This window comes from Ceratotherium simum, chromosome 7 (assembly GCF_057802395.1).
Source record: "Ceratotherium simum simum isolate JZ-2026a chromosome 7, ASM5780239v1, whole genome shotgun sequence".
Classification (NCBI taxonomy): domain Eukaryota; kingdom Metazoa; phylum Chordata; class Mammalia; order Perissodactyla; family Rhinocerotidae; genus Ceratotherium; species Ceratotherium simum.
Genome location: NC_141906.1, coordinates 14938754 through 14964649, shown reverse-complemented (window position 1 = coordinate 14964649; position 25896 = coordinate 14938754). Strand labels below are relative to the sequence as shown.

The 25896-nt window shown below is 42.2% G+C and overlaps 1 protein-coding gene across 1 annotated transcript in view; it reads left to right on the top strand.

The window, feature by feature from the left end:
- The window catches only part of INSC (INSC spindle orientation adaptor protein), a 127944-nt gene extending 118551 nt beyond the window's left edge, over window positions 1–9393 (top strand). Inside the window, exons 11-13 of the mRNA XM_004418470.3 lie at window positions 1978–2133; window positions 3672–3748; window positions 9265–9393. Coding sequence (XP_004418527.2) covers window positions 1978–2133; window positions 3672–3748; window positions 9265–9393 — 362 coding nt within the window. The remainder of the gene's footprint in view (window positions 1–1977; window positions 2134–3671; window positions 3749–9264) is intronic.
- The last annotated feature ends 16503 nt before the right edge of the window (window positions 9394–25896 follow it).

The window sequence follows — 25896 nt, the reverse complement described above, 5'->3', positions numbered from 1 at the left end:
GTGAAAGCTGGACACAGACTGTCTGGGCTTGAATTCTGGCTCTGTTATTTATTAGCCACATGACTTCTGTTTTTCCATTGGCAAAATGGGAAAAAATGTAATATCTGCCTCATAAGGATGATGTGAGGATTAATATAAAACAAATAAGAAGAGTATCTGGCACAGAATGAGCACTGTGCTCAGTGTATCTGCTCTTTCAGGAAACAGTCTCGCAGGGTTTAATTGAAAAGAGTTGGATGAAGAGACTATTTACCAAGGTGGGCAGAATTTGAGGGATCAGCAATGATGGTGACACAGCCAGGGGTCACCAGAAGACAGTAGGACTCCTGAACTGGACATGGCAAGCCCTGTTGTGCAGGCCGGGCTTTGAAAGGCAGTCCTCTTACCAGGATGCTTGAGACTCTGACATGCCTTGCCCTGGCAGCCTGGTGACTTTGTCTGTCCTGTCCTAAATTGTGTGTGAGTTTTGGTAGGGGAGGGATAGATGAAGGGGGCCATACCAGGAGGTCAGAGAACGTGGCCGCTGGTCATCCTTACACTGGGAGGCAGGCCAGGGCAGCCCTGGCTCTTACTCGTCAATCTATTGGCATCAGTATTCCCCTTTTTCTCCCTCTGGGGCTGGGGCTGAGCTGGAGAGAATGTTGGGGAGGGAACGTGGCACTGGGGGCTGGTCTTTAACCTGTAACTCCCCACCACTCTCAAGCAACGTTTCTGGCATGGAGCCTGGCCAGAACTTAGGAAACATTCTAGATTTTCCTAGGCAGCCCCAATTTCATAACATCTTATCTTTTTCTGGATAAGACTTATAAAAGTGTATATTTAAGGGAAACATTGTTTTTATATATTTGTAAGGCTTTTCACATGAATATGTTCACATTCACTTATTTGATATTCATTCAACAAATATTTGAGCTAAGCACTATTCTGGGTACTTTAGGTATATCCGTGCAGGAAATGGACAAAAGTCCTTGCCCTGTGGAGCTTTCCTGCTGGGATGGAGAAACTATTCCTGGTCAGATTCTAGGTGCAAAGCCGGGGTTAGGAAAATGGCTTCTTTATGGGAACCTTGACCAGAAAGAGTTAGTAAAATTTCTTAAGCTTGTGGCATTTCCTGAAGTGGTCATTTTAGTATCCCCTGTTCATGTCCCCATGGGCCATAATACTTACTTCAGGACATTAACAGACCTTGTCTTAGGGACATTGTGGGCATAGGGAGCTTGAAGACCATGATCCATTCAGCAGCCAGGGGGAAGGTTTGGGGAGAGAAGCACTGGGCACCAAGATTAGAGTAGAGTATGTAAAGGTAGAGTTAATAGGGGCTCAGAAAGGCAGGGCCTGCAGAATCCCTAGGAGGGAGAAATGGGGCAATTCAGGCCTAAATATTTCAGTCCAACTACTCCACCCTCTTCCAGTATGTGAATCCCCTCTAAAACGTTAGTTCTAGTGATTATCCAATCTAGACTGGGTCACCTGCCATCAGGGGGACCCATCATCTCTGGCTGTCTCGATGCAGCCAGCATCAGAGGGGAAGAGGTGATGGAGAGTAACCAGATGATCTGAGTTCTGATACCAGCTCCCCAACTGCTAACTGTGTGACCCTGGGCAGGATGCTTCACTTCTCTCTGGGCCTCAAAGTGAATTATGATAGTTCCTAGTTCATGGGGCTATTGGGAGATTTTAGAGGATCAAGTGTTTACTGTACATTTAGCACAGCATCAGGGATGTAGTAAAAGTTCAGTAACAGCATTAAAAAAAAATAAACAGGGATGTCCCTTCCAGGTATAGTGACTCTGCACATGGAATCAGAGACACCCCCAGGGCAGAGGAGAGAAGCCTTGCCCAGCTTCCTCCCGGGGTTGAGACCCTTAAGTCCTCCCGACAGACTTTGCTTGGGCCCTCTAGCCATCCATCCAGCTGGCCCCAAGGGGAAGGCTCCCTGCTGGGGCGGGTACCAACTGTTCATCACTTTCCACCCAGGGGTCCAGCTTATCATGGGCATGCTGTCTGAGAAGCCAAGGTCTGGGACCCCTGCCGAGGTGGCGGCCTGCGAGCGAGTCCAGCAGAAGGCTGCCGTGACCCTGGCCCGTCTCAGCCGGGACCCGGCTGTGGCACGGGAGGCCGTGCGGCTGAGCTGTAAGTGGTGCTGGTTGTGGCAGGAGTGGAGCTGGGGGGCTTGGGGACAGGTGCAGCCCTGATTTCACAGTGGCAAAGAGTACTGAGAGCAGGAGCTGGCTGGTGTGAGCCCCACTCTTGGGTGCTGGGAAATGCTGGGAGGGAGCCCAGGGTACAGCCCCTAGTCTGGCTTGCTTTCACCTGGGACTGAACCAAGAGAGGGGAAGGGCCCAGAAGGGGTTAAGCTGGCCAGAAGAGCGACTCACCTGAAGACTTCCTGATAGTTAGAATCCCATTCTTTCATTCATTCACTTTCTCATTCATTTACTCATTCAAGTATTTGCTTACTCATTTGTTCATTCACTCATTAATTCATCCTTTCATTCATTCATTAATTAACTCATTCATTACTTTATTCATTCATCATTAACTCATTTATTACTTCACTCATTAAATCACCCAGTCATTCAGTTAGTCACTTATTTACCCAACAAATATTTTCAGAGCACCCACTCTATGCTAGGCTCTATTCTGCGTGCTGGGCATATAGCATTGATTATAACATTGTCCTGACTGCAGCAGCTTACAGCCTAATGAGGGAGGCAGCTATGGAAAGAAATATTTGCACTAGAATGTCAAAGAATGGTGCTCAAAGCCTGCCCATGGCACGTTTGGCACGCAGAAGAGGGAGCCCACATTTATCTGAGGGTGTCAAAGAATGTTTTAACAAGGAGGTGAGTCTTCAGCTGTGGTTTGAGGAGTTATTCCAGTGTGAAGGCTGGGCAAGTGCTCCAGAGGCGTGAGAATGGGCTTGGCAATGTCACCGATCATCCAGGTATACCAAGGGTGGCAAGAGGTGGCCCTGTGACAGCAGAGGGTTCCAGCTCTGTAAAGATTTTAGAGGATAAACATATAGAATGTGTCCACACACCTTTTGTTACTTTATCTTATAAGGAGTTTTTGTTGTTGTTGTTGTTTTTAGAGTTTGAAAAAGTCAATTTGCATTGAAAAGCAGTCGTTTATTAAACTTTCCTCTGTAAAGGCCTAGGAAACAACCTACTCAATCTGTAGTTTCATGTAATTTTAGCCACAATATATTTTCTGACTGAAATAGGCAATTGGAAAAAAAAGGGTACTGGAGAATTCCACTGATGTAAACATTAAACATAGCTCTGGTAAAATCATAAGTATCTACACAGGAAGTTCTTTCTCAGAAAGACCTGCAGTGTCTTCTACTGCTCAGACCTCTGCCCCTTACCTGGGCTCAGTCCTGGCCAGTGTTGGCACTTAGGGGTTTGGTTTTGATGCTCCAGCTAATCCTGGCCCTGCCCAGGGTCTGTTCACACCTGAGGGAGCAGAAAGTCTCCACCATAATCTCTTCCAGGTGGGTTCAGCCCCCTTCCCTGACCGATTGGCGGGTTGACGGGGCCCTGAGAGCCACCTGCCTCGACAGGGCTCCATGCAGAAGGTTGCGTGTGAGAGATGGGGAGCACCTCTAGGTCAGGCCTGGCTAGGTGCTCCCTGTCCCTGGCGTGAGGTTTTCCCTGTGTCTCACACAGGTATGTCCCGCCTCATCGAGCTCTGCCGATCGCCCTCTGAGAGGAACAGCAGTGACGCCGTGCTGGTGGCCTGCCTGGTGAGTTCTCAGTCTTCCCCAGCTGTCTCCCTGGGCTTTGGGATTGCAGACCAGGGGTCAGGAGAATGGTCCATGCCACAGTTGGTTTGGGTGAGCCGTGAAACTTCTCCGGGCTTCAACATTTCTCTTTAAAATGGTGATGAGAGTAATACTTGTTTCACTTAATTCATAAAATTGTGAAGAAAATTATTTGAGGTCATATATGTGAAAGATAGAGGGCTGAGGAACTCCCCACCAACACTTTTAGTAACCATGAATCTCCGAGATTCTGGGGAATCTTAACGGCACCTGAAGACCAGAGCAGCCGGCCAGTAGAATGGTTGGTGGTGTTAGTGACACCATGGTGCTCGCAGCACATGAGAGCTCGGGGATGAGTGTCTCCTGCCTGTTCCAAAGCAGACATTTGAGAAAAGGCTCCTTCCGTCCTTGGACAGAGCCCCCCTACTGACGTTTTTACAGCTTTGTAGCTCCCCCTTCTTTGTGGATTAGGACTGGAGGCAAAAGGAAAGGACAGAGAATATTATTCAGCCAGCCTCAGAATCTTCACCCTGAACCAGGCAAGTACATCTCAGGAAGTCCCCACCCAACTTCTTCTCCATGCTTTGGGCCACCATGAAAAAATCAGCAGTACCAGAAGGGGAATGCATGCGTTGTCTCTACGCTCCTCCCTGCTGGGGCTGGAACCAATCCCAAAGCGGGGCAGCTTCTAGTTGAAAGCATCAAGGAGCAAGGAAGCTATTGTATAAACAACGATTTAACTTCCAGAAGGAAGTGCCAGATCCTTGACTGGTCGTGAAGGAAAGCTAGGGAGAAGTGATGGATCTAAATGTCCTTCAAGCTGTTTTCACAGTGAAGTCCCCTCCTCACCCCATCATTTTTTTTTAGCTGGGCTCCTCTCATTTCTGGGAGCTCCTGATGGTCTTTATATGGTCATAGAAACAGCAGGGCATTACAGTCAGACACACCTGTCTTAGTTTTGCCATTAGTGAGCTATGTGACATTGGGTAGATCACTAAGTGCTGTAAATTTTATTCAATCAATATTTACTCAGTGATTCTATGGGCCATGTACTCTTCTAGGCTGTGGGGATACAGCTGTGGGAAAAAAAAGACAAAAGTCTCTGCTTTCATTGGGCTCTTATTTCTGGTACATGCAGAGCAATCTTAACCTTTTTTTGTGTCTTTGGTGATCTGGTGAAGCTTATGGACCCCTTCTCAGAATAATGTTTTAAATGCATAAAATAAAATATATAGAATTAAAAAGGAAACTAATCATATTAAAATAATTATTAGAGTGTTTAAATGTGATTTATTAATATATGTACTTTTTAATTAATACATTAAGTGAGATCTAGCAGTGGGTCTACTAAGTGTTGTAACCTTGACTAGCGATGAGCGTTCGGGATATGTGAAGTTACCTCCAGAGGCTGTAACAGGATATGAACGTATCTGTGATGTCTGTTGGTGAACAAGTCATAGGGATTGCTGAGACTTCATGGTTTGTTGCTACATTCACAACTGAAGGGAACGCTAAGTTTCAGTTAGAGGTTAGTGAATGTAAAGATGGAATTTTTTTCATCCATGTTCACAGAGCCTCGTAATTCTGTCTGGTCTAGTGAGTAAAATGGAGAGAAGTAATACCTGGGAAGCATATAATCATTGGCCCCAACTACCATTACCTTCACAACTCGGCCACCAGCAACTGCCTAACGCTGAACAGGCCCTGAGGAAACCAAAGAGCTCCTCAGATATGTGGGCTTCTTACGGTTCCTTTTCCATTTTTACTGTTGGTTTGAAGGAGAGCACACGGAAGGGCTTGGCCACTGTCTCCAATCACTTGAAGGACTTTCCAGTAGAAAAGAGATTACATTTCCCCTTTTGGATGAGTTGTTGGATGCCCAAGAGAGCTCCTCCCTTCCTAATCCATCCTCCATGTGGCTGCTGGGCCCGTTTTCTTCACGGACAGTTTACAATCACAACACTTCCCTGATGGACTATTCCACAGCTCCCTATTACCTATGACCTCAGCTCTTCACAGTCTGGTTCCCACCCACCAGGGGTCTGAGGGCCTCCCACCGCCTCTAGGCCCCATCTGCCTTCTAGGCCAGAGTGCCCTGAGCCACCCAACATTGTGCCTTGTCCCTTGGCCCGTGCAGATGCCCGCTCTCCAGCTCGGCCCCTCCTTCAGGTCAAAATCCTTCTCCTCCAGGAAGCTTCCCAGGAGCTTTCCGTGCCTCAGAGACACAGAGTACACAGTGTGTAGCTGGGCCTGCCTGCTTGGATTTTGTTTTCCCTGTAGGAGGCAGGTTGTATTATCCAGTGTTCCAGATGTTTTGAGAGAGGCTCTTAGAATTCAAACACAGGCCTGCCTGATCCTGAAGGTCTTGACTTTTCGACGGAACCATCTTGTTTCCCACCATGCTTTCTCACTCTGTGTCTCATGGCCCTGGTGTCCCTACCTTGGCTCATGTGGAGGATTTGTATATCTCCCCCTCTAGCCTGGAACCTTCTTAGGGCCAGGGCCCTTTCCCAGCACTTTGTATCTCCATAGGACCTTGGGTTTGGTTTGGTGACTGTTTCTTGCCTGGCTGAGGAACTGATGGGACTTGTCTGCCCGCCCCCAGCCCCAGTGTTGGTGGGTGTTCCTGGTTTGGCTCCCAGGAGGGGCTCCACATATGAGTGCTGCCCCTGGCTGGTGAGATGGGGGCCACTGGGAGCCCAGCCTGGTGGATGGAGTTGGAGGCACCTCTCCCATCCTCTCTGAGACCTTCTTCCCAGTGTCAGAGTCTCTTTTCAGGTGGAGGGAGGCATTTCAATTACTATCTCCCACGTCTGGGAAAGTGGCAGAGCAGATTGCCTCTCGCAAACAGAATTGATTTTTCCTTAATGAAGCAGCTGTCAGTGGGCTGCAGGGCTGGTTTAATGCTCAGTGTTCTCAGACTGTCTGGGAAGGAGATCCTGGGATGACTGGCTATTAACCCTCCAAGGAAAGCAGAGGCTGAGAGAAAGGCTTCGGAAGGGTGAAGGGTCATTTCAGCTCCTGGATGCTGAGGGAGGGGTGCTCTGAGTTGGCTTGGGTTCATGTCCTGCAGACTATCTGGGGACCCTGGGAAGAAGAGGGTGTCTGCTTGCCTTTCTGTTTTTTCAGGTCTGTTTCTAGTTCTTTCTCTCTCTTTCTCTCTTGTGTTTTGTTTATTGCTTTTCTTTCTTTCTAGAGTTGCCTCTTCTCTTACGGTTTCTATTTCTCCTTTCCTTTCCTCCTCTTCTTTTTATCTCCTGCAGCCCTCTCCCCTCTATTCCTTCCTCATCCTCCTTTTTCTGCCTCCTCACCTCCTCCTACTTCTCTCCTATTACCCTCCCACCTCAGGGTGCTCTCTTTTACTTTGTCACTCTCTCTCCCTCTCTCCATCTCCCTTCCATGCCTGGTCTCTTTTCTTTCACCAAGTTCAACTCTGTCTCTCTGTTTGAATATTTCTTTCTTGTTCCATTTCTCTGTTGTTTCTTTTTCTCTGTCTCTCTGCTGTTTTTTCTTCTATCTCATTTTCTCTCTTCTTGGGTCTATTTTCTCTCTATTTCTTTGTATCTCTTTGTCCTTCCTTCTCTCTTGCTTTATGTTTATCCCTGATGATATAAAATATGTCGATGACCTCATATCCTCTGCTGAAGACCCCTTGTTCCATATTCACTGTAACAACTCAAGGACAATGGAGTTATTCCTCCCAGTGGGAGCCAAGAGGAAGGAGAACGTGCTATGGAGTTTCGCCTCTTTAGCCCTTGAGGGAATCATACCCTGGGAGAGACAGTCTCATGGAGTCTACTTCCTGCCACTAGTGCCTCAGACCCTGCTCATGTGCACAGACATACATATCCCTTCTCCTTGATCCAGTTTGGACATGGCAGGGCCTGTTAGTCTAATAATCAGCTTAAGCCATCCTCTCTTTTCACCAGCATGGCCAGATTTCTCAATCATAGGTTACCCTCCATGTCTAGGTAATGAGCTCCACGCCTGCCTTGTACTCAATATAGTCTAGTGTCCTGGGCTTGCAGCATCCTGCGTTTGTGTGTAGGTATGAGGGCCCTGGAGTCAGACTGCTGTGTGATTTTGGGAAGGGCACTTCCCTCTCTGAGCCTTAGTCTCCTTATTTTCCAAATGGAGATAATGATGCATTGTAGCATCCTCTAGGGATTAAAGGAAATACTATGTGGAGATGCACAGTAAGTGTTGGCATTTCTCCTCCTTTCCTTCTTCTGCCATTCCAGCCCCCTCTCCTTGTTTCCCAGGGGAACAGCAGCCTTAAGCTCTACGTTGTTCCCTGCTGTGCACAGGCTCAGGAAGAGGGAAGGAATTAATATTCACTGAGCACTTAGCATGCATTGCCTCAGCTAACAGGGAAAGAGGTCTAGGTAGGTGCACAGCTTACATTTACAGTTTCAGGGAGCTCTAGCTGTAGGACTCAATTTTAAAGCACTTCATTTGTTCATTTTTTTTCAGCAAACATTTATTGAGCCCTGTGCCAACTCCTGTTCTACATGCAGCAGATACAGAGAAAAACAAAACAGAGTCTCTACTCTTGAGGAGCTCAGAGTCTAGTGTGGGAGATAAACGCCAAAAAAATAGTTGCAGTCAAGTGTGAGAAGGTGGAGGTCAGCCCAGGGGCTATGGATGCGCAGGGGAGGGAGGGACTGCTCTGCTTCAAGGAATCAGGGAGAGCTTCACAGAGGAGGTGACAGTGGGCCAGGCCTTGCAGGATGAATGCACCTGCTGGCTAGAAAAGAGTGGAAAGGGACTTCATGTCATGAGGAAGAGCTGAGCAGGGGCACATGGACATAAACAGGCTAACCTACTCAGGGAAGGGTGAAAGGCTCAGTGTGTGGGCACCTGGGCCGTGGTTTCATTGTGCCTGCACCTCTCTTTTCTGTTCATCCTATCTTGGTGGCAGAATCTCCATCTCCTTCAACTTTATGACCTTCCTTCCTTCCTTTCCCTCTCTTCCCCCCTTCCCATCCCATAATGCATTGCTCAGAACCTTGCTGTTCTAAGTTTCCTCTAGGAACATGGAAGTCCCTAGAGGAATAATTCTACTGTACAGGAAGTCCCTGTATACTTCTACTGATGCTTCTGGCAGCTCCAGTCTCTAGGATGAACAAATCTTAAGCTTAAACGTATCACTAAGTTGACCAGATCCTTAAAATGACAGATCTTTAAAACAGCCAAGTTCCTAAGATGACTGAAAAACCAAGATGGCAAGACCATTATTAAGATCATGAAGACCTGCAGATGACATACACCATAATGACCAAGGTGCAGATAAAATCAGGTGACCAAGTGATAAGGTTGCTGTGGTGACCAGGTGAGCAAAAGGACCAGATCACTCAGGCGTCAAGGTGATGATCAGCTCAAATTGGCTGGTAAATGAGCCACTTCCTGAAATGCATCTCTCAAGGCAGGTGAAGGAAATACATGCCCTTGAGCAGGGCCCAGTCTGACCTGTGTCATCTCTTCTGCTTTTTCCCCAGGCTGCTCTGCGTAGATTGGCTGGGGTCTGCCCAGAAGGCCTCCAGGACTCCGACTTCCGACAGCTGGTCCAGCCCCGGCTTGTGGACTCCTTCTTACTCTGCAGCAACATGGAGGAGAGTTTTGTGTAGTGAGTGTGGGTGAGGAAAGGCATTCGGCCCCATTCTCATGCCCCCTCTGAGTACACACCTGTGAACACACCTGAGTACACACCAGCCCCCTCACCTCCTTATTTATACTTAATTTATTTTTTACATGAAAGGGACAGAGGGCTAAATATTCTAGCAACATCATCAGGGAGTCTGTGGTCGTTGGGAGTCTTTTTTATTTTTCTTTTTTGACTTCTGTGACTTATCAGTTACAGATGTTGAAATGCATAGTGGCTAACGTGACAGATTGTCATGGTGATTTCACTGCGTCTTGCTTTCTCTACTCTTGCTATATCATCTTGCCTCATTTTTTTTTTTTTTAACTTGAGAACCAGAGTATTTTAACTGCCCAGCAGTTTTGTTTTTTTAAAGTTGAATTTGCTCTTTCTAAAAGATTTTAAATGAATTTCATAGTTGGACATAATATACTGGAAGGGAAGTTTATTCTTTAATAAATTGAATCATACAGAATGTGTCTTGGATTTTCTGATTAAATTATGTCTTAGATTAGCTTCTTGCTTCTGAATGTTTCCTGCCACAAAAACTTTTCCAACTATTCAAACTGCACAGAGTGTTGTATTGTTTGTATAGGTGCATAAATGGTTCAAGTTCTGAATGATTTAGTAAGAAATCAAAAAGATCTCCAAAGCTTCCAGAAACTCTTGGCTTCCCAGCTCTCATGGTGAATAGTATCCTCAGATGAGGTTTTAGTGAATAATACCTCTTCAAAAGTGTCCTTGAAAGCAGTGGTGTGCTGGAGATGGGTCATACCAGCTCACAAGGGACGATTGTGAGCGTGTCTTCCCCACTCCACATTCAGCGACCTCATGTTAGTAGCTTGAAATTGGCAATGGTGGGAGTATTTACACCACAGAAATTGGCAGATGCTACAAATCAGAGCTTTTGGGTTTTTTTCCAGAGTGCTGATTTACTAATACAATTGCTTGAAATTCACAAAAATCTGTGAATCCTTCTGAAAGGTTTAATAGCATCATATTGTGATATGATTTTATGCAATTTAAGAAACATTTCTTGAATTCCTTTACTCTTCTAAATGAGTTAACCTAATGTATCAGGTTCTGGGCAAGCATCTTGCGTTATCTCATTTATTCCTCATAATAAAAACATAAGATTGTCACTATGTTATTAAATCACTTCCTAAGGTCACTAGCTAGATACTAGGATCTGAACCTGGTGATATCGAGGACTAGAGCCTTTGCTGTGAAGTCTTGTAATATAGAGAAAAGTGATGTCTGGGTCCTCCCACCTAAAATGGTGATGAAGATGATGATAATGATCATAATGGTAGCAAACACTTATACAATATTTACCATGTGCTAAGCCCTTGTTTTATATCATTCCATGTATTAACTTAGGAATATACATTAACATTTATTACTATATATTATTTATTCAGTTCTTATACAACTCTGTGAGGTATCTATTATACCCATTTTACAGATGAGAAAACAAAACATATTTTTCAGATGCGACAATGGAGCTGATGTAGCAAGTAAGTGGCAGACCCTGGATTCAAACCAAGGTCTTCTGAATCTTTATACAAAACCCTCACTTTTAGGAATAAGGTTTTTGATATATCTCACTGAGTTATGCAGATTGTCCAAATGTTGGTATCTTTCATCATATAATATCAACACACAACTTTTGTTACTATCATAAACTGATCTCATCAGAAAAGTCTCTAAGTATTGGGGAGCTATCAAGCTTGAAAGCCCCAATGTCATCCTTGGCAACAGTTACTCTCAGTTGTTTTTCTTGACATGACAAGTTCACTTTGTTAATTTTTTTGAAAATATCTGCCGAATACCTTAGTCTCAATAACCATAGTTTTTCTGTCAGTTATTCTCTCAAGTGAAACATCACGTCCCGTGGGAAAAGCAACTCATCCCCTTTGCAATTCGATAGTCAGACAAGTACTGTTCTCTTGAAACTGAAACCCCTTCTGTTTTGGCATACAGGAGAAGTGCCTTAAATGTAATTCTCATTTCATCACCCAGAATATTAAAAAAAAAGATATGTACTAAAGAGTCAAGGTTTAATAAAATTCATAATTTTTACTCCTTCATCAAGGATAGTCCTAATGAAACTGGCACTTGAAAAATTTCCTTTAGGTAGGTGGCAGTGAAGAATACAGTGACTATTAGTACAGTTTGGTGCCACTGCCTTGATCATGCTAAGGTACAATTTTACCTGTCATGGCTTTTGCACCATTAGTGCAAATCAACAAGTTACAAAAGGTAAATAACTTCTTAGAATTATTATGAAAATGGTTTGTCCTTATAGAACTCCTGAAGGGGTCTTGGGAACCCCCAGAAATTGTGTGCCTTACTTTGAAAACCGCAGATCTAGTTTAACACTTCTAGTTTAACACATTTTATAGGTGAGGAAGCTGAGGCCTGTGTTGAGGGGAAACAAGTGATTTTCCCAAAAGCACACAGAATGAGGACTAAAACCCTTGGGTCAAGGTCAAAGCTCTGCCCATTCCTCAATACCAGGCGAGTTGGTCAATAATAGGACAGAACTGGAAGAGAATAGAGGAGAGGAGTAGCCTTTGGGTGACAAATATGTTGAAAATCTCTACATGGTAACACTTGCTGTGGGGGGGTGTGTATATCAGTCAGGGTCCCAGTAGGAAACAGAATTTAACTCAGATGGTTCAAAAATGAAGTGTTCATAAAGAGACTACTTGGAGACTTGTAGGCAGAGTTAAGGGAGCTATTGAGGAATGCTGAGGCACCCGGAGACTTGCAACAATCGTAAGCTGCTACCATCCTCAGGGCAGAAGGGTCAGGTGAGGTCAAATTGTTGCCAAAGTCCACTGAGAACTGGATTTGTGGCAGAAGGGCTACCTGGTGGGAGCTGTAGGGACTCAGCCACTGCCAGAGACGTGGAGCCTGGGTAGGGAAGCAGCAGGACAGAAATACCTGGACCTCTCTCTTCTTACTCTCTGATCTCCCACAGGTGTCTTCCATTGGCTGAATACTCTGATGAGAGAGCCAGAGTTATGGAATCTTCAGGAATCAGTCCTTTAGGGAGAGGGTAGGGCAGAGAGGAGTGGAGAATGTATCTGGGTGAGGTCAGGATAGGGATAACTGAGAATAATGAGCACAGGTGGAAAAATCTACATTCTTTCCTTCTCCTTCCTGAGAGGCTGGCACATGGACGCACCTTGTATTGCTGGCACATAGCTGGTGCATGGAAAGCAGCCAGTATTACTTTGGGATTGCAGCAAAACCATCAATTGAGGGATTTATAGGACTGATTTTAGAGAAAGGGAACAGAGGAGGATATGGTTATAGGGAAATGACATCCCTTCTTGCAGCCAGGCTTCAGAGAGAAGAACCAGGAGGGATGGGTTGGGTGGTGACAACACCTGGGGAGAGAGAAGTAGATGTGTCCCAGGCATTAGAGCAAGAAAGGCAAAGATATACAGGGCTCTGTCTGAATAGAGTGATTCCAAGGACCCAGAAGTTGGTGCAGAGCTGGTCAAGTGCAACAGACTGTTCAAGTCGCAAGAGGTCTATAAAGGGAGAAATCAGGGTGGTTGAGGCTTTCCGTAGGAGAAGGGACCAAAGGCTGTGGACAGAGGTGTGCTCCAGGGGAAGGTAGAAGAGGGTCCCCCTTCCACACCAGTCATTGGCTTTGCCCTATGGTCTTTCTGTATTCACTCTCACCCTGCTGACTCTCGACCTCCCTTCTGTGTAAGACAACTACTAGACCTGGCAGGGCATTGTCAAGCTGTGACCATAGCTCTTCATGACTGAGGCCATGGCAAAGGCCTCACTGGTCAGATGCAGATGCAAGTTAGCTCAGGTCACACAGATTAGCTTAGAACTGTGAGTGACTGATTGATCTGAAAGTTAGGATTTCCTTTGCCAGAAACACACACACTGGTTGAAATTGTTCTCTCTCTAATCCCTAGAACAGAATTAAGGCTGAGAATGGGTTTTTAGGAAGTCTACCTATTGGATAGAGTGCAGCTACGTTCACTGTCCAGATGAGGAAACATGGACATCCAGATTCTTCAGGATAGGTAGGCAGCATGGTGTGGTGGAAAGAACCACCATGGGTTGGAATCAGGTGGATTTCTCCCTGAGTTTGAATCCAAGCTCTACCATTTCCCTATTGTTAACTTTGGACAATGCATGCTAGCTCTATGAGCTTCTATTTTCTTATCTATAAACGGATAATACTCCCTGGTGGGCATCCCTCTTAGGGTTAATGTTTAGATTAAGGGAGATAATTTGTATGGAAGGTCTGAGTAAACTATAAAGTTCTGTGCAAATGTAACTTGTTGTCATCACCATTACTGCTATCATTTTAGTATCATCTCAGAGTTGTGAAGGACCACATAGATGATCCAGTACCTCACTTTCCTTATGCCTGGACCCCCTTGACAATATCCCTTCTAAAGGAATCCTCAATTATTGCTTAAGCATCTCCAGTGAAAGCCGTTACCTCACTCTATTATTGGACAATCTTCAAGGTCATAAAGTTCCACTCTACATGAAGCCATAATCTGAAAACTCATCTGATAGTCCTAGTCCTGATGTCAGGGGACACCTCTCTTTCCACATGACAGCCTTTGAAAACTTTGAAGGCAGTGATTAATTGCATGTTCTCTATTGCACAAAACAAATTACCCCAAAATTTGGTGGCTTAAAACATCAACAAAAATCATTTAGTTTTACATTTCTTGTGGGTCAGGTTTTCAAGAATGGCTTAGCTCAGTGGTTGTGGATCAAGATTGCTCATGAATTTACAATAAAGATGTTGGAAGCGTTTCCAGAATGGCAGAGTAAGGACTCCTCAGAATCCACTCCTCCATAAAAGCAATGAGAACACTGGCAAAGATTGTCAAAACCAACTTTTTCAGAAAGCTGGAAATTAACCAAAGGCATGTAATAATCCAAAGAATGTTTATTCAAGAAAAATGACAGAATCTCTATAAGAACATTGAGCCTTGTGGTGTTTTAACTTTCATGATTCCCATCCCCCTCTCCACAGCTCTGTGGATCCTTGAAAACCAACAACCCCACAACCACAGTTACTGTGAAAACTAGCAGCCTTGTAGCCACAGAGGGGGCAGAACAGGTTGGAGTTCCCTTAAAAGCTCCAACTAGATATTCACATGCAAAGGAATAAAGTTGGATCTCTACCTCACACTGTACACAAAAATTAATGGAAAATCCATCATTGACATAAATATAAGAGCTAAAACTATAAAGCTTTTTGAAGAAAATGTAGACCTACATCGTCATAATCTTGGGTTAGGCAATGGTTTCTTAGCTATGACACCTAAAGTACAAATGACAAAAGAACAACTAGATAAATTGGACTTCATCAAAGTAAAAAACTTTTGTGCTACAATGGACAACACCAAGAAAGTGAAAATTTAACCATGCATGGGAAAAGAAATTTACAGATCATATATCTGATAAGAAATTAATATCAGAATCTATCATAACAGAATCTTACAACTCAACAATAAAAAGTCAAATCACCCAATTAAAAAATAAACAAAAGATTTAAATAGGCATTTCTCCAAAGAAGACATAGAAATGGCCAAAAAGCACATAGAAAGATGTCCAACATCATCAGTCACTAGGGAAATGCAAAGCAAAATTGCAATGAAATACTACTTCAAACCAACTAAAAGAGATAAATTAAGAAAGACAGACAATAACAAGTATTGGCAAGGATGTGGAGAAATTGTAACCCTTATACATTGCTAGTGGGATTGTAAAATGATGCAGCCATTTTGGAAAACACTTTGTCAGTTCCTCAACATGTTAAACATAGAGTTACTATGAGACCCAGCACATACCTTGTGACTCAAGGTATATGTTCAGGAGAAATGAAAACATATGTCCACACAAAACTTGTACAGGAATGTTCATAATAGCATTATTCCTATAGTGGAAACAAGTCAAATGTTCACCAAATGATGAATGGATAAAAAAATATGGTATAGCCATACAATGGAATATTATTTGCCAATAAAAAAGAAATGCAGTATTGGTACATGCTGCAACGTAGATAAGCCTTGAAAACATTAAGATAAGTGAAAGAAGCCAGTACAAAAGACCACATACTATATGATTTCATATATATGAAAATTCCAAAGTAGTCAAATGCATACAGACATAAAGTAGATTGGCAGTTGTCAGGCACTCGGGGGAGGGGAATGAGGAGTAACTGCTAATGAGTATGAGGCTTCTTTTGTGGATGATGAAAATTAGTGGTTATTGTTGCACAATTCTGTGAATATACTAAAGACCACTGGATTGTACATTTTAAAAGAGTGACTTTTATGATATGTAAATTATATCTCAATAAAAACTATTATAAAAAAAGATGTTGGCTAGGGCTGCAGTCATTTGAAGACATGAATAAAATTGGAGGATTTGCTTCCAAGATGGCTCACTCACAGGGCTGGCAAGTTGGTGCTAGTTAGTTGTGGGAGGTCTCAGTTCCTCTTCATGTAGACCTCTCCACAGGCTGCTTATGTGTCCTCCTGACATGGCATTTAGCTTCCTCAGAGTAAGTGATCCAAAAGTGATAGAGGTGGACAGAATCTGTCCTTTTTATAACCTAGTCTTAGAAGTCACTTGGATTACTTCTGCCACATTTTATTTGAAACAAGTGACTAAGTCCAGCCCACATTCAAGGGATTCAAGGGGAGGGGAGTTAAGCTCCATTGTTTGAAGGATAATTTGCAGACATATTTTAAAATTACCACATTTGTTATATTTCCAGCAAGGCTTCTCTATCTGATATGCTATTTTCTAGACTCTCTCCAAACTGCTCACTCACATTTAGAAAATCCAATGTGTGTATACCTATCAGCCCCCATTTATCTCCCCTTATCCCACTCCCATCAAAATGAAACATCTGGAACTGAAAACATACCCAGTCCTTTTCCCTCTACTCCCGACCCCCACATCTCCAACGTTTCCAGCTACCAGTTGTGGTAGAGTGGGACATCAGCGATTGCATTTCTTAGAAGGATGATGGGTGAAGGAATGTTATTACTGAACATTCTTTTGATGTCAAGGAGCAAGTGATCAAAAGGGAAAGTAAAAAAAGTGCACCAAATGGAAGAAAATATACTTTCTTGCTTAATGACAACTTTGGAAGCATTTCCAGAATTATACAAATTCTCTACAATTTCTTTCAGAGAATAGCAACAGAAGGGATATATCTTAACTAATTCTATGAGGTCATCATTACCATAATACTAAAACCAGACATAGACATTACAGAAAAGAAAACTACAGACCAGTATCTCTCATCAACATAGATGTAAAAATTTTCAACAAAATATTAACAAATTGAATCCAACAATGTATAAAAAGAATATACACCATGACCAAGCGGAATTTATTCCAATATGCAAATCTGCTTACACATTTGAAAATCAATTAATGTAATCCATTACATTAGTAGACTAAAAAAGAAAAATCACATGAACATATCAATATATGAAGAAAAAGCATTTGACAAAACTGAACACCCATTCATGATAAAAACTCAGTTAACTAGGGCTAGAGGGGAATTTCCTCAACTTTATAAAGAATATCTACTAAAAACCTACAGCTAACATCATACTTGAAGCTTTCCCACCAAGAAATTAGAAGCTCTCCTGCTAAGGTCATATACAAGGCAAGGATGTCCCCTCTCATCATTCCTTTTCAACATTGTACTGGAGGTTCTAGCTAATGCAATAAGACAAGAAAATAAAATAAAAGGTATACAGATTGGGAAGGCAGACATAAAAGTATCTTTTTTTGCAGATGACAAGATGGTCTACATAGAAAATCTGAAAGAGTTGACAAAAATACTCCTGGAACTAATAAGCAATTATAGCAGGGTTGCAGGATACAAGGTTAATATACAAAAGTCAATTGCTTTCCTATACACCAAAATGAACAAGTGGAATTTGAAATTAAAAACACAATACCATTTACATTAGAACCCCTCAAAATGAAATACTTAAATATAAATCTAACAAAATAAGTACAAGATCTATATGAAGAAAACTACAAAGCTCTGATGAATGAAACCAAAGAACTAAATAAATAGAGAGATAATCCATGTTCTTGGATAGGAAGACTCAATATTGTCAAGATGTCATTTCTTCCCAACTTTTTCTATAGATTCAAAGTAATCGCAATCAAAATCCCACCAAATTATTTTATGGACATCAACAAACTGATTCTAAACTTTATATAGAGGCAAAAGACCCAAAGTAGCCAGCACAATATTGAAGGAGAAGAACAAAGTTGGAAGACTGACACTATTTTAAGAGTTTCTATAAATCTAAAGTAATCAAGGTAGTGTGGTTTTGCTGAAAGAACAGACAAATAGATAAATAGAAACAGAATAGAGAGCCCAGAAATAGACCCTCATAAATATAGTCAACTGATTTTTGGCAACAGAGCAAAGGCAATACTATGGAGCAAAGACAGTCTTTTCAATGTGGGACCAACTGGACATCCACATGCAAAAAAAAAAAAAAAGAATCTAGACACAGACCTTACATCCTTCACAAAAATTAACTCAAAATGCATCACGTACCTAAATGTAAAACACAAAACTATAAAACTCCTAGAAGATAACATAGGAGAAAACCTAGACAACCTTGGGTATGGCAATGACTTTTTAGCTACAACACCAAAGGCATAATCCATGAAAGAAATAATGGATAAGCTGGACTTTGTTAAAATTAAAAACTTCTTCTCTGCAAAAGAATGTCAAGAGAATGAGAAGACAAGCCAGAGACTGGGAGAAAATATTTGCAAAAAGCACATCTGGTAAAGGCCTGTTCTCTAAAATATACAAAGAACTCTTAAAACTCAATAATAAGAAAACAAACAACCCTATTAGAAAATGAGCCAAAAACCTTAACAGACCTTAACACCTCACCAAAGAAGATATACAGATGGCAAATAAAGATATAAAAAGATGTTCCATATCATATGCCATCAGGGAAATTCAAATTTAAACTACGAGATACACACTACACATGTTAGAATGGCCAAAATCTGGAACACTGACAACACCAAATGCTGGTGAGGATGTGGAGCAACAGGAACTCTCATTTGTTGCCAGTGGGAATGCAAATGCTACCAGCCACTTCAGAAGAGAGTTTGACAGTTTCTTACAAAACTAAACATACTCTTACCATACGATCCAGCAATTGTGCGCCTTGGTATTTACCCAAAGGAATTGGGTAAACTTGTACGTGGATACTTATAGCAGCTTTATCCATAATTGCCAAAACTTGGAAGAAACCAAGATGTCCTTCAGTAGGTGAATTGATAAATAAACTGTGGTACATCAAGACAAAGGAATATTATACAGTACCGAAAAGAAATGAGCTATTAAGCCATTAAAAGACATGGAGGAAACTTAAATGCATATTACTAAGTGGAAGAAGCCAATCTGAAAAGGCTACATGTTGTATGATTCCAACTAGATGAAATTCTGGCAAAGGCAAAACTATGGAGATAGCAGAAAGATCAGTGATTGTCAGGAGTTAGGGGTAGGGAGGGATGAACAGGCAGAGCACAGAGAATTTTTAGGGCAGCAAAATGTATGATACCATAATGATGGCTACATGTTGTTATACATTTGTCCTAACCCATAGAATGTACAACACCAAGAGTGAACCATAATGTAAACTATGGACTTGGGGTGATTATGATGTGTCAGTGCAGGTTCATCAATTGTAATGGATGTACCACTCTAGTGAGTGATGCTGATAATGGGGGAGACTGTGCATGTGTGATGGCAGGTGGTATATGGAAAATCTCTTTACTTTCTCTTGAATTTTGCTGTGAATCTTAAAAATAAAGAAATAAAGTCTTAACATTAACAATATAAAAGAATAGGAAGGGAAGATCTAAGACTGAGGGAACGCAGAGCCTATTCAAAGGCATTGGAACACAAATGACATGACAGAAGCTTCCGTTGTAAGATCCTCTGTGAGAGCATGCTGCCCTTGGGGACCTGCGGCCCTGTCATGTCTTTTCTCTGGCTGTATTAAACTTCAGAATAATTACTGTTCCTTTAACAATATCTTTTAGTAACACCCACAATTCATAGCGTGGAGAGATGATGTTAAACAGAAAGGAAACTTTATTAATAAGCAAAAGAAGAGGAGGAAGAAAAGGAATTGGACACAGAATGGAAAACTCAGGCCAAAGACTTGAAGGGTCTTTTTTTTTTTTAATAATGTTAGTCGGAAAGGTGGAACTTTTGAAAAAGAACATTTAAAAGAAGAATGAAAAGATGACATCAGGCCATGGATGGAATCTACAGTTAAAACCCGTAGGTGGTGGGAGAACATCCTGCTCTCCCTTTCTAGGCTGAAAAGGTGGGGCAGCCAGGATGACATGACTCAGCCTCAGCTGATGAGATCCTCAAAGTCCCACCAATTCTACAGCAGCCCAGATTGTGGACTGCATGCTTGGCTGGATCTGTGAGCAGCTTCTAGGCTTCCAGGACTGCCCTAGACAGGGATTGTAACAGAGGCCCTGGGGCAGAGAATCCCACTCTGGGACTCAGAACAAGGGAGAAGTGAAGGAGGCTTTCCTTAGCTCAGTGACTCCATCTGAGGAACGGAGCTAATGCTGACCCTCTTTAGTGAGTGCCTCCCGCATGCATTAGACCATGTGTCACCTCTTGTAATCCTCATATTTGTGAGTTAGGTGTTATTATGAATATTCCCATTTATACCTTCCATTACAGATGGGAAAACTGAGGAGTGGAGAGGTTCAGTAATGTTCTCCAAATCAAATAGTTAATGTTGATGTGGGGATTGAACCCATATCTGTCTGACTTCAGAGGCTAATTAGGAAGAAAGCAGGAACTCAGCACCAGACACTTACTAGAAGGTAGATATAGCTCTGGACTTTTATAGAACCATCATCTTCCGGCAAACATATCACAAGGGTCTACTCTGGGCCCAGGAAAGAAAAGTGAAAATGAGTAAGTGCTGGGATTACCTGTGATTTTAGTTGTTGGAGAGCCAAACCCTTAGAAAAGCTGTCAAGTATAGCTGTTAAAACAAATATGAGCTCTGCAGCCTGTCTATGTTTGAATCTTGGCTCTGCCATTTACTAACTGTGTCACCTTGGACAAGGTATATAACCTCTCTGTGCCTCAATTTCCTTGTCTGTAAGATGGAATAATGACAGTGCCTTAATCACAGAGTTGTTGTGAGAATTAAATGTGTTAAAACATGGAAAAGACTTAGAACTGTGTCTAATGACATGTGCTCAGTAAATGTGGATACGGCACCAAATCCCATCTTTGCATCTGTTCAGGTTGACTGGTGCTCCTTGACAGTACCTCAAATGTAGCCTCATAGCATGTTAGAAGTGGAGAATTTAATCCTGGGTGGGATGTAGGGACCATCCAGTCCCATCTCTGCATCCTATATGTAGGAGTAAAGAGACTCGCCTAAAATTGCACAGTAGATTAATGGAAGAGCTGGGACTTGGATCCAAGAAATAACAACTACTATTACCACAGCTGTCATTTTTTTTTATTGAACACCTGCTCTGTCCCGGGCACTGAAACATACCTGCTTCACTACATCCCTAAAATGACCCGGCTAAGTCAGCATTAATTCTTTTTTACAAATAAGGAAACTGAGGTTCAGAGAGACTCTACATCTTGTCCAATGTCACATAACTGGTGATGGAAGATAGGATTTGAGCAGACTGACACCAAAGCTCATGAGCATTCTACTTTGGTACACATACATTGTGTTGTATTCACGTATGCGTAAGCCCAAACACCATGCTTGATCTTAAAAATAGAATATAGCACTTTGGCAAATTCCAAATTTTCTCTTTATTTGAAAAAAAAAATCATTTGCATTTTTAATTAAATAATTTTTAAGCACTGATGCACAACCTTTAGTTATTTGTTAAAGTTGTTAAAAATTTGTTAAATTTGTTAAAATTGCAGTAATAGATATAAAAATTATTTCAGGGAAAAAGAAAATAGGAATGAGACAATGAAGTATAACGTAAATAATCAAAATAGAAATCCTGTACAGTTCATGATCAATACCATGAAAATCTCTAAAATAGCTATTCTTAGTCTAGTTTCAGAGTAAAGCATCAAAGACAAATCAAAGTAAATGCTCGATGTTATGAGTTCCGTTTTCAAAGCAATGACAGCCTTTGGAAACAGTTCTTTTAAAATTTCTTTTTGTTAGAGATTTATGATGGTCCCTTTGTAGAGATTCTATTTATGTCAACAATCTTATAGCGTCCTTCACCATGATTTTTGTCTGTGGTTTTTTATACAATTTCGGGGCTATACATGACTGATAAAAGCAGAAATAGGAGAATATTTATACGTGTGTGTGTGTGTGTGTGTGTGTGTGTATGTGTCTCAGACTTGAGGCCCTCAAGGGAAACCATGGATTCCAAAGAGAAATCCATAGAAAAATCCATCAAGAGCTATATTTCCATATTTTCAAATTTTGGCATCACATAGAAACAAGAATCTTGTCAATTTACCTACATTGTTTACATGGCATTTTCTCGAAAGTCCATGGCCTCTCTCTGCTCCACCCTGAGACTGACTCAGTCCCACTGCAGGCTTATCCCACCATCAGCCTTTAAAACAGGGTCATTTCTCACTTTGAACAAGCCATGCTAACCAGAGACAGCAGCTGGGATATGGGGGTGACACTACCGTGAGTCAGGCTTTTCCAGTTCTTCCCTCAGGGAAGGCCAGGAGAGAGAGAAGCTTTCAGGATATTTTTCATGTCCATTTTTCAGGCTTTACTGCTCGTATGTGTCCAGCTATGCTGTGCTTTCCGTTGGATCCATACGTGCCTGGAGGTACGAGGTGGTGGGAGGGGCATGCTAATTTTTAACAGTCTTTGAAAAATGTATTCTTTAGACCTCAAACGTGTTAAAATTTAACAATAAGCTCACCTATACTTCTAAAGTACTTCTAAAGTTAAAAGTTCATCTAAGGAGTTGCATTTAGATGGTTAGTCTTGAGAAATGCTTCATATGACCCAGCTGAGATAATTTACCGCCTCATACCAGTTTGGCACTTTCCTTATGGAGTTCCTTGAAGAGAATTTCCAAATTTTGAACAAGATGTCTTAAGTCCCACGTAGCAGGCAAAGAAAGTGAGATCTTTCCTTAAAATTCACATTCAACTTCATTTCCCACTTCCAGAAGACAAATTTCATCTGATTTCCCAGCATATTCCTCAAGGCCCACTATTTGGGAGTGACACGGAGCTCCCTGATAAAGGTTCTTCAGAAAGTAATAAAGATGGAGGTACACAAAAGCAGAGGTGCTCATAGATGCCAGATGTCACACTATCAATCAGGAAGAAAGTGGCCCTGGGCAAAGGCAATCAACCTCTCTTTCTGTGAGGTTGCTCCTCAGGAAGGCTCCCATCATTCCATCCATGCTGACAGCTCTGAGTCAAATGACCAGTGGATGTTTTCACTTTCTCTAAGAACTTTCCCAGGACAGCCAATTTCTTGTCTATCTCTCGGCACCTGAGTTTGACCGTCTTGTGGAGTTTACTTACATGTGCTGGTGGACCTTCCTCTCCTCCCTGCTATTGGCCACTTGAGCCCATCTCAGCTGTGCTGTATCTTCCGCCTGTAAGACCAAGACTTCCTTCACTTTGCTGAATCTCAGGTCAGCCATGGCCAAAACCCTGGAGAAGGGAGACCTCAGATAAGCAGGTGAGGCTCTGGGCTATTACTTGCAAGAATGTCTGGGAGTCTTTCTGTAGCTTTCAGGTTACTATTTAACACCCCTTTGCAGGGTTGGCTGCTCACTGTGACTTCTGATCAAAAGACAGTGGGATCCATCTCTTGCCCCAAAAACCGGTCCAGGAGTCAGGGAGTGGACTGCTGCCTTCCTCCTACAGGCACATCCCATGGGCTGAGGACATCCAGCTGTCTCTCTGGACATCCAGGGCTCTCTCAAAACAAACTGGAACTTTTAATACTTATTCATCAATTAAAATATCTTCCCTCTCTTCTTTGTTGCTTGGTGATATTCCCCAACAGTTAAGTGGTTCTCCTCCTGCTGCCTGAAACTTCCTTAACAATGGAACCTGCTGAGGCCTGAAACCATAAAATTGCAGGATCACAAAAAGCAATTAAAGATTCACACAGTCTTGGCAAGGACTAGAACCAGAGAGCTCACGTGGTGCGAGCCCAAGACTCGGGTATTTATTATTATTTACTGATCAGAGGACATTATGAACTTTATTAGATATTTTTAATTTTAGTATAGAGAGGATAGTGGTACATTCATACAGCGAAGTATTATAAATGAAGTCCTGTAAATTTGTCATATTGATACATCTCAAAAGCATATTGTTGGAGAAAAAAGTTACAAAAGATGCATACAGTATAATACCATTTATATACAAGTTGATATACACAAAATCCTATATATGTTGGTGGAAAAATCATACGTAGTGAAAGTATTAGTTTATGGATGTTGTTATGGGTTGAATTTTGTCCCCTCCAAATTCATGTGTTGAAGTCCTAACCCCTAGTACCTCAGAACATGCCCTTATTTGGAAATAGAGTCATTGCAGATGTAATTAGTTAAGATGAGGTCACACTGGAGTAGGGTGGGCCCCTAATCCAATATAAGTGGTGTCCTTATCAAAAGGGGAAGTTTGGACACAGAGACCTGCTCACAGGGAGAACGCCATACAGAGATGGAGTTATGCTGCCACAAGCCAAGGAAGTACCAGGAGCTAGGGGAGGGGCCTGGGACAGATCCTTCCCTAGTGCCTTCAGAGGGGGTATGGCCCTGTCCACATCTTGACCTCTAACGTCTAGCCTCCTGAACTGGGAAACAATAAATTTCTGTTGTTCGAGCTAATGCATTTGTGGTGCTTTATTATGACAATCCCAGAAAACTAACACAGGTGGGAAGGATACACATGGACTTCAAGATAATGCTTATCCCTGGGGAGGGAGGGAAGGGAATGGGATTGTGGAGGGATATATGAGACCTTCATTTCATTAATGATAAGATAAAAGATCTGTAGTATATATGGTAAAATGTTACTAGCTGTTAAATCTGGGTAGTGAGCATATGGGTGCTTGTATATTATTCTCTGTACTTTTCTTACTATGTAAAGTACCCCAAAATGAATCAAAAAGATATTCTGAAGAGTGTATCTGCACACTTAAGGCGAGCGTGGTATGTTGTCTCTGGTTACTGATCCTAAAGCTGTAATAAACCTAAGGCCCTGCTCCATCTTTTGTGGTAAAGGGAGAGGCTGCTGAGTAAGAGACTTAAGGTGCTGGAATCAATCCAGACAGGCTACGCAGAGCAAAGCAGAGAGCTGGCATAGGCTGGATGTATTTTTAGAAGCAGCCACCTTATTCACTTGTTCGCCCCTTGAAGGTTCTTTATAATTGAGACTGCATCATTCATCCTGCTTTGGGGTTGAGATGTAAGGGCGGAATTTTACCAATTAGAGGAGTAGATCTTTATGGAAAATATTGTCTCTGAAGCTAAAGCTCATCCAATACCCTGTCTAGAGATAGCGCTCCAGGGCAGTGGGTAATGTAATTTGATGTGGAGACCTGGAGAGACTCGAGAATTCATACTGACATCTGCTGGACCCTTTGAATACTTTCTGGTCTGAGTTAGAACCAGGAATCCTGGAGCAGAACTGCTGCCAACAGGCCACTTTAGGAGCTCTTTGCCCTGGGGCGGGGCTGGCAGCATGCTGCGATATGCAACTTGAAATCAAATTTAAGATCTTTTGCTCACTGCACACATTTAGCATAAATCATCCATGGCAGAATGAGGCAGGACATCTAGGGTATAATTAACAATCACTATTCTATGACAATCTCAACAACACAAATGCCAATTTGCTTGTCAAATTCCAAAGAGAAAGGAAGGGGCCATGTGGTAACCATACAAAACAAAGTCTTTGTTTTCAGGACCCAACTCAGCAATTGCTTGGTCGTTGTGCAGCAGGAAAAGAAATCTTGGTAGATTCTGGTCCACCAGGCTCTAGATGTAGGTTCTTTGCCTGAACATCTCTCCAGAATCAAATTCCAATCCAATGGGTTCTATGGAACTTTGGGGGAGTCGGTAATGATGTAAATGGAGATCCATGAACCAAGAAGAGGAAGTTCAGAGAGCTAAGATGTCAAGTTCCCTTGCTTGGAGCATGCTGAATACATGCTGATCGGAAGCTCTAATAGTTATTAGATTTTGTTGTTGCTTAATAAAGACAAGAAAGTGAATTATTACTTATACCTGCAGTTGGACAGGGAAATTTTTTCTAAAAGTGGGATTATCTTTAAAAAATAATGAAAAGAATTCCATTGTGGTATAAATGTTGAAAGCTACTTCTGTAGATAATAATAAAATTACTTTTATTTTATTTATTTATTTTTTTTGGGAGGAAGACCTGCCC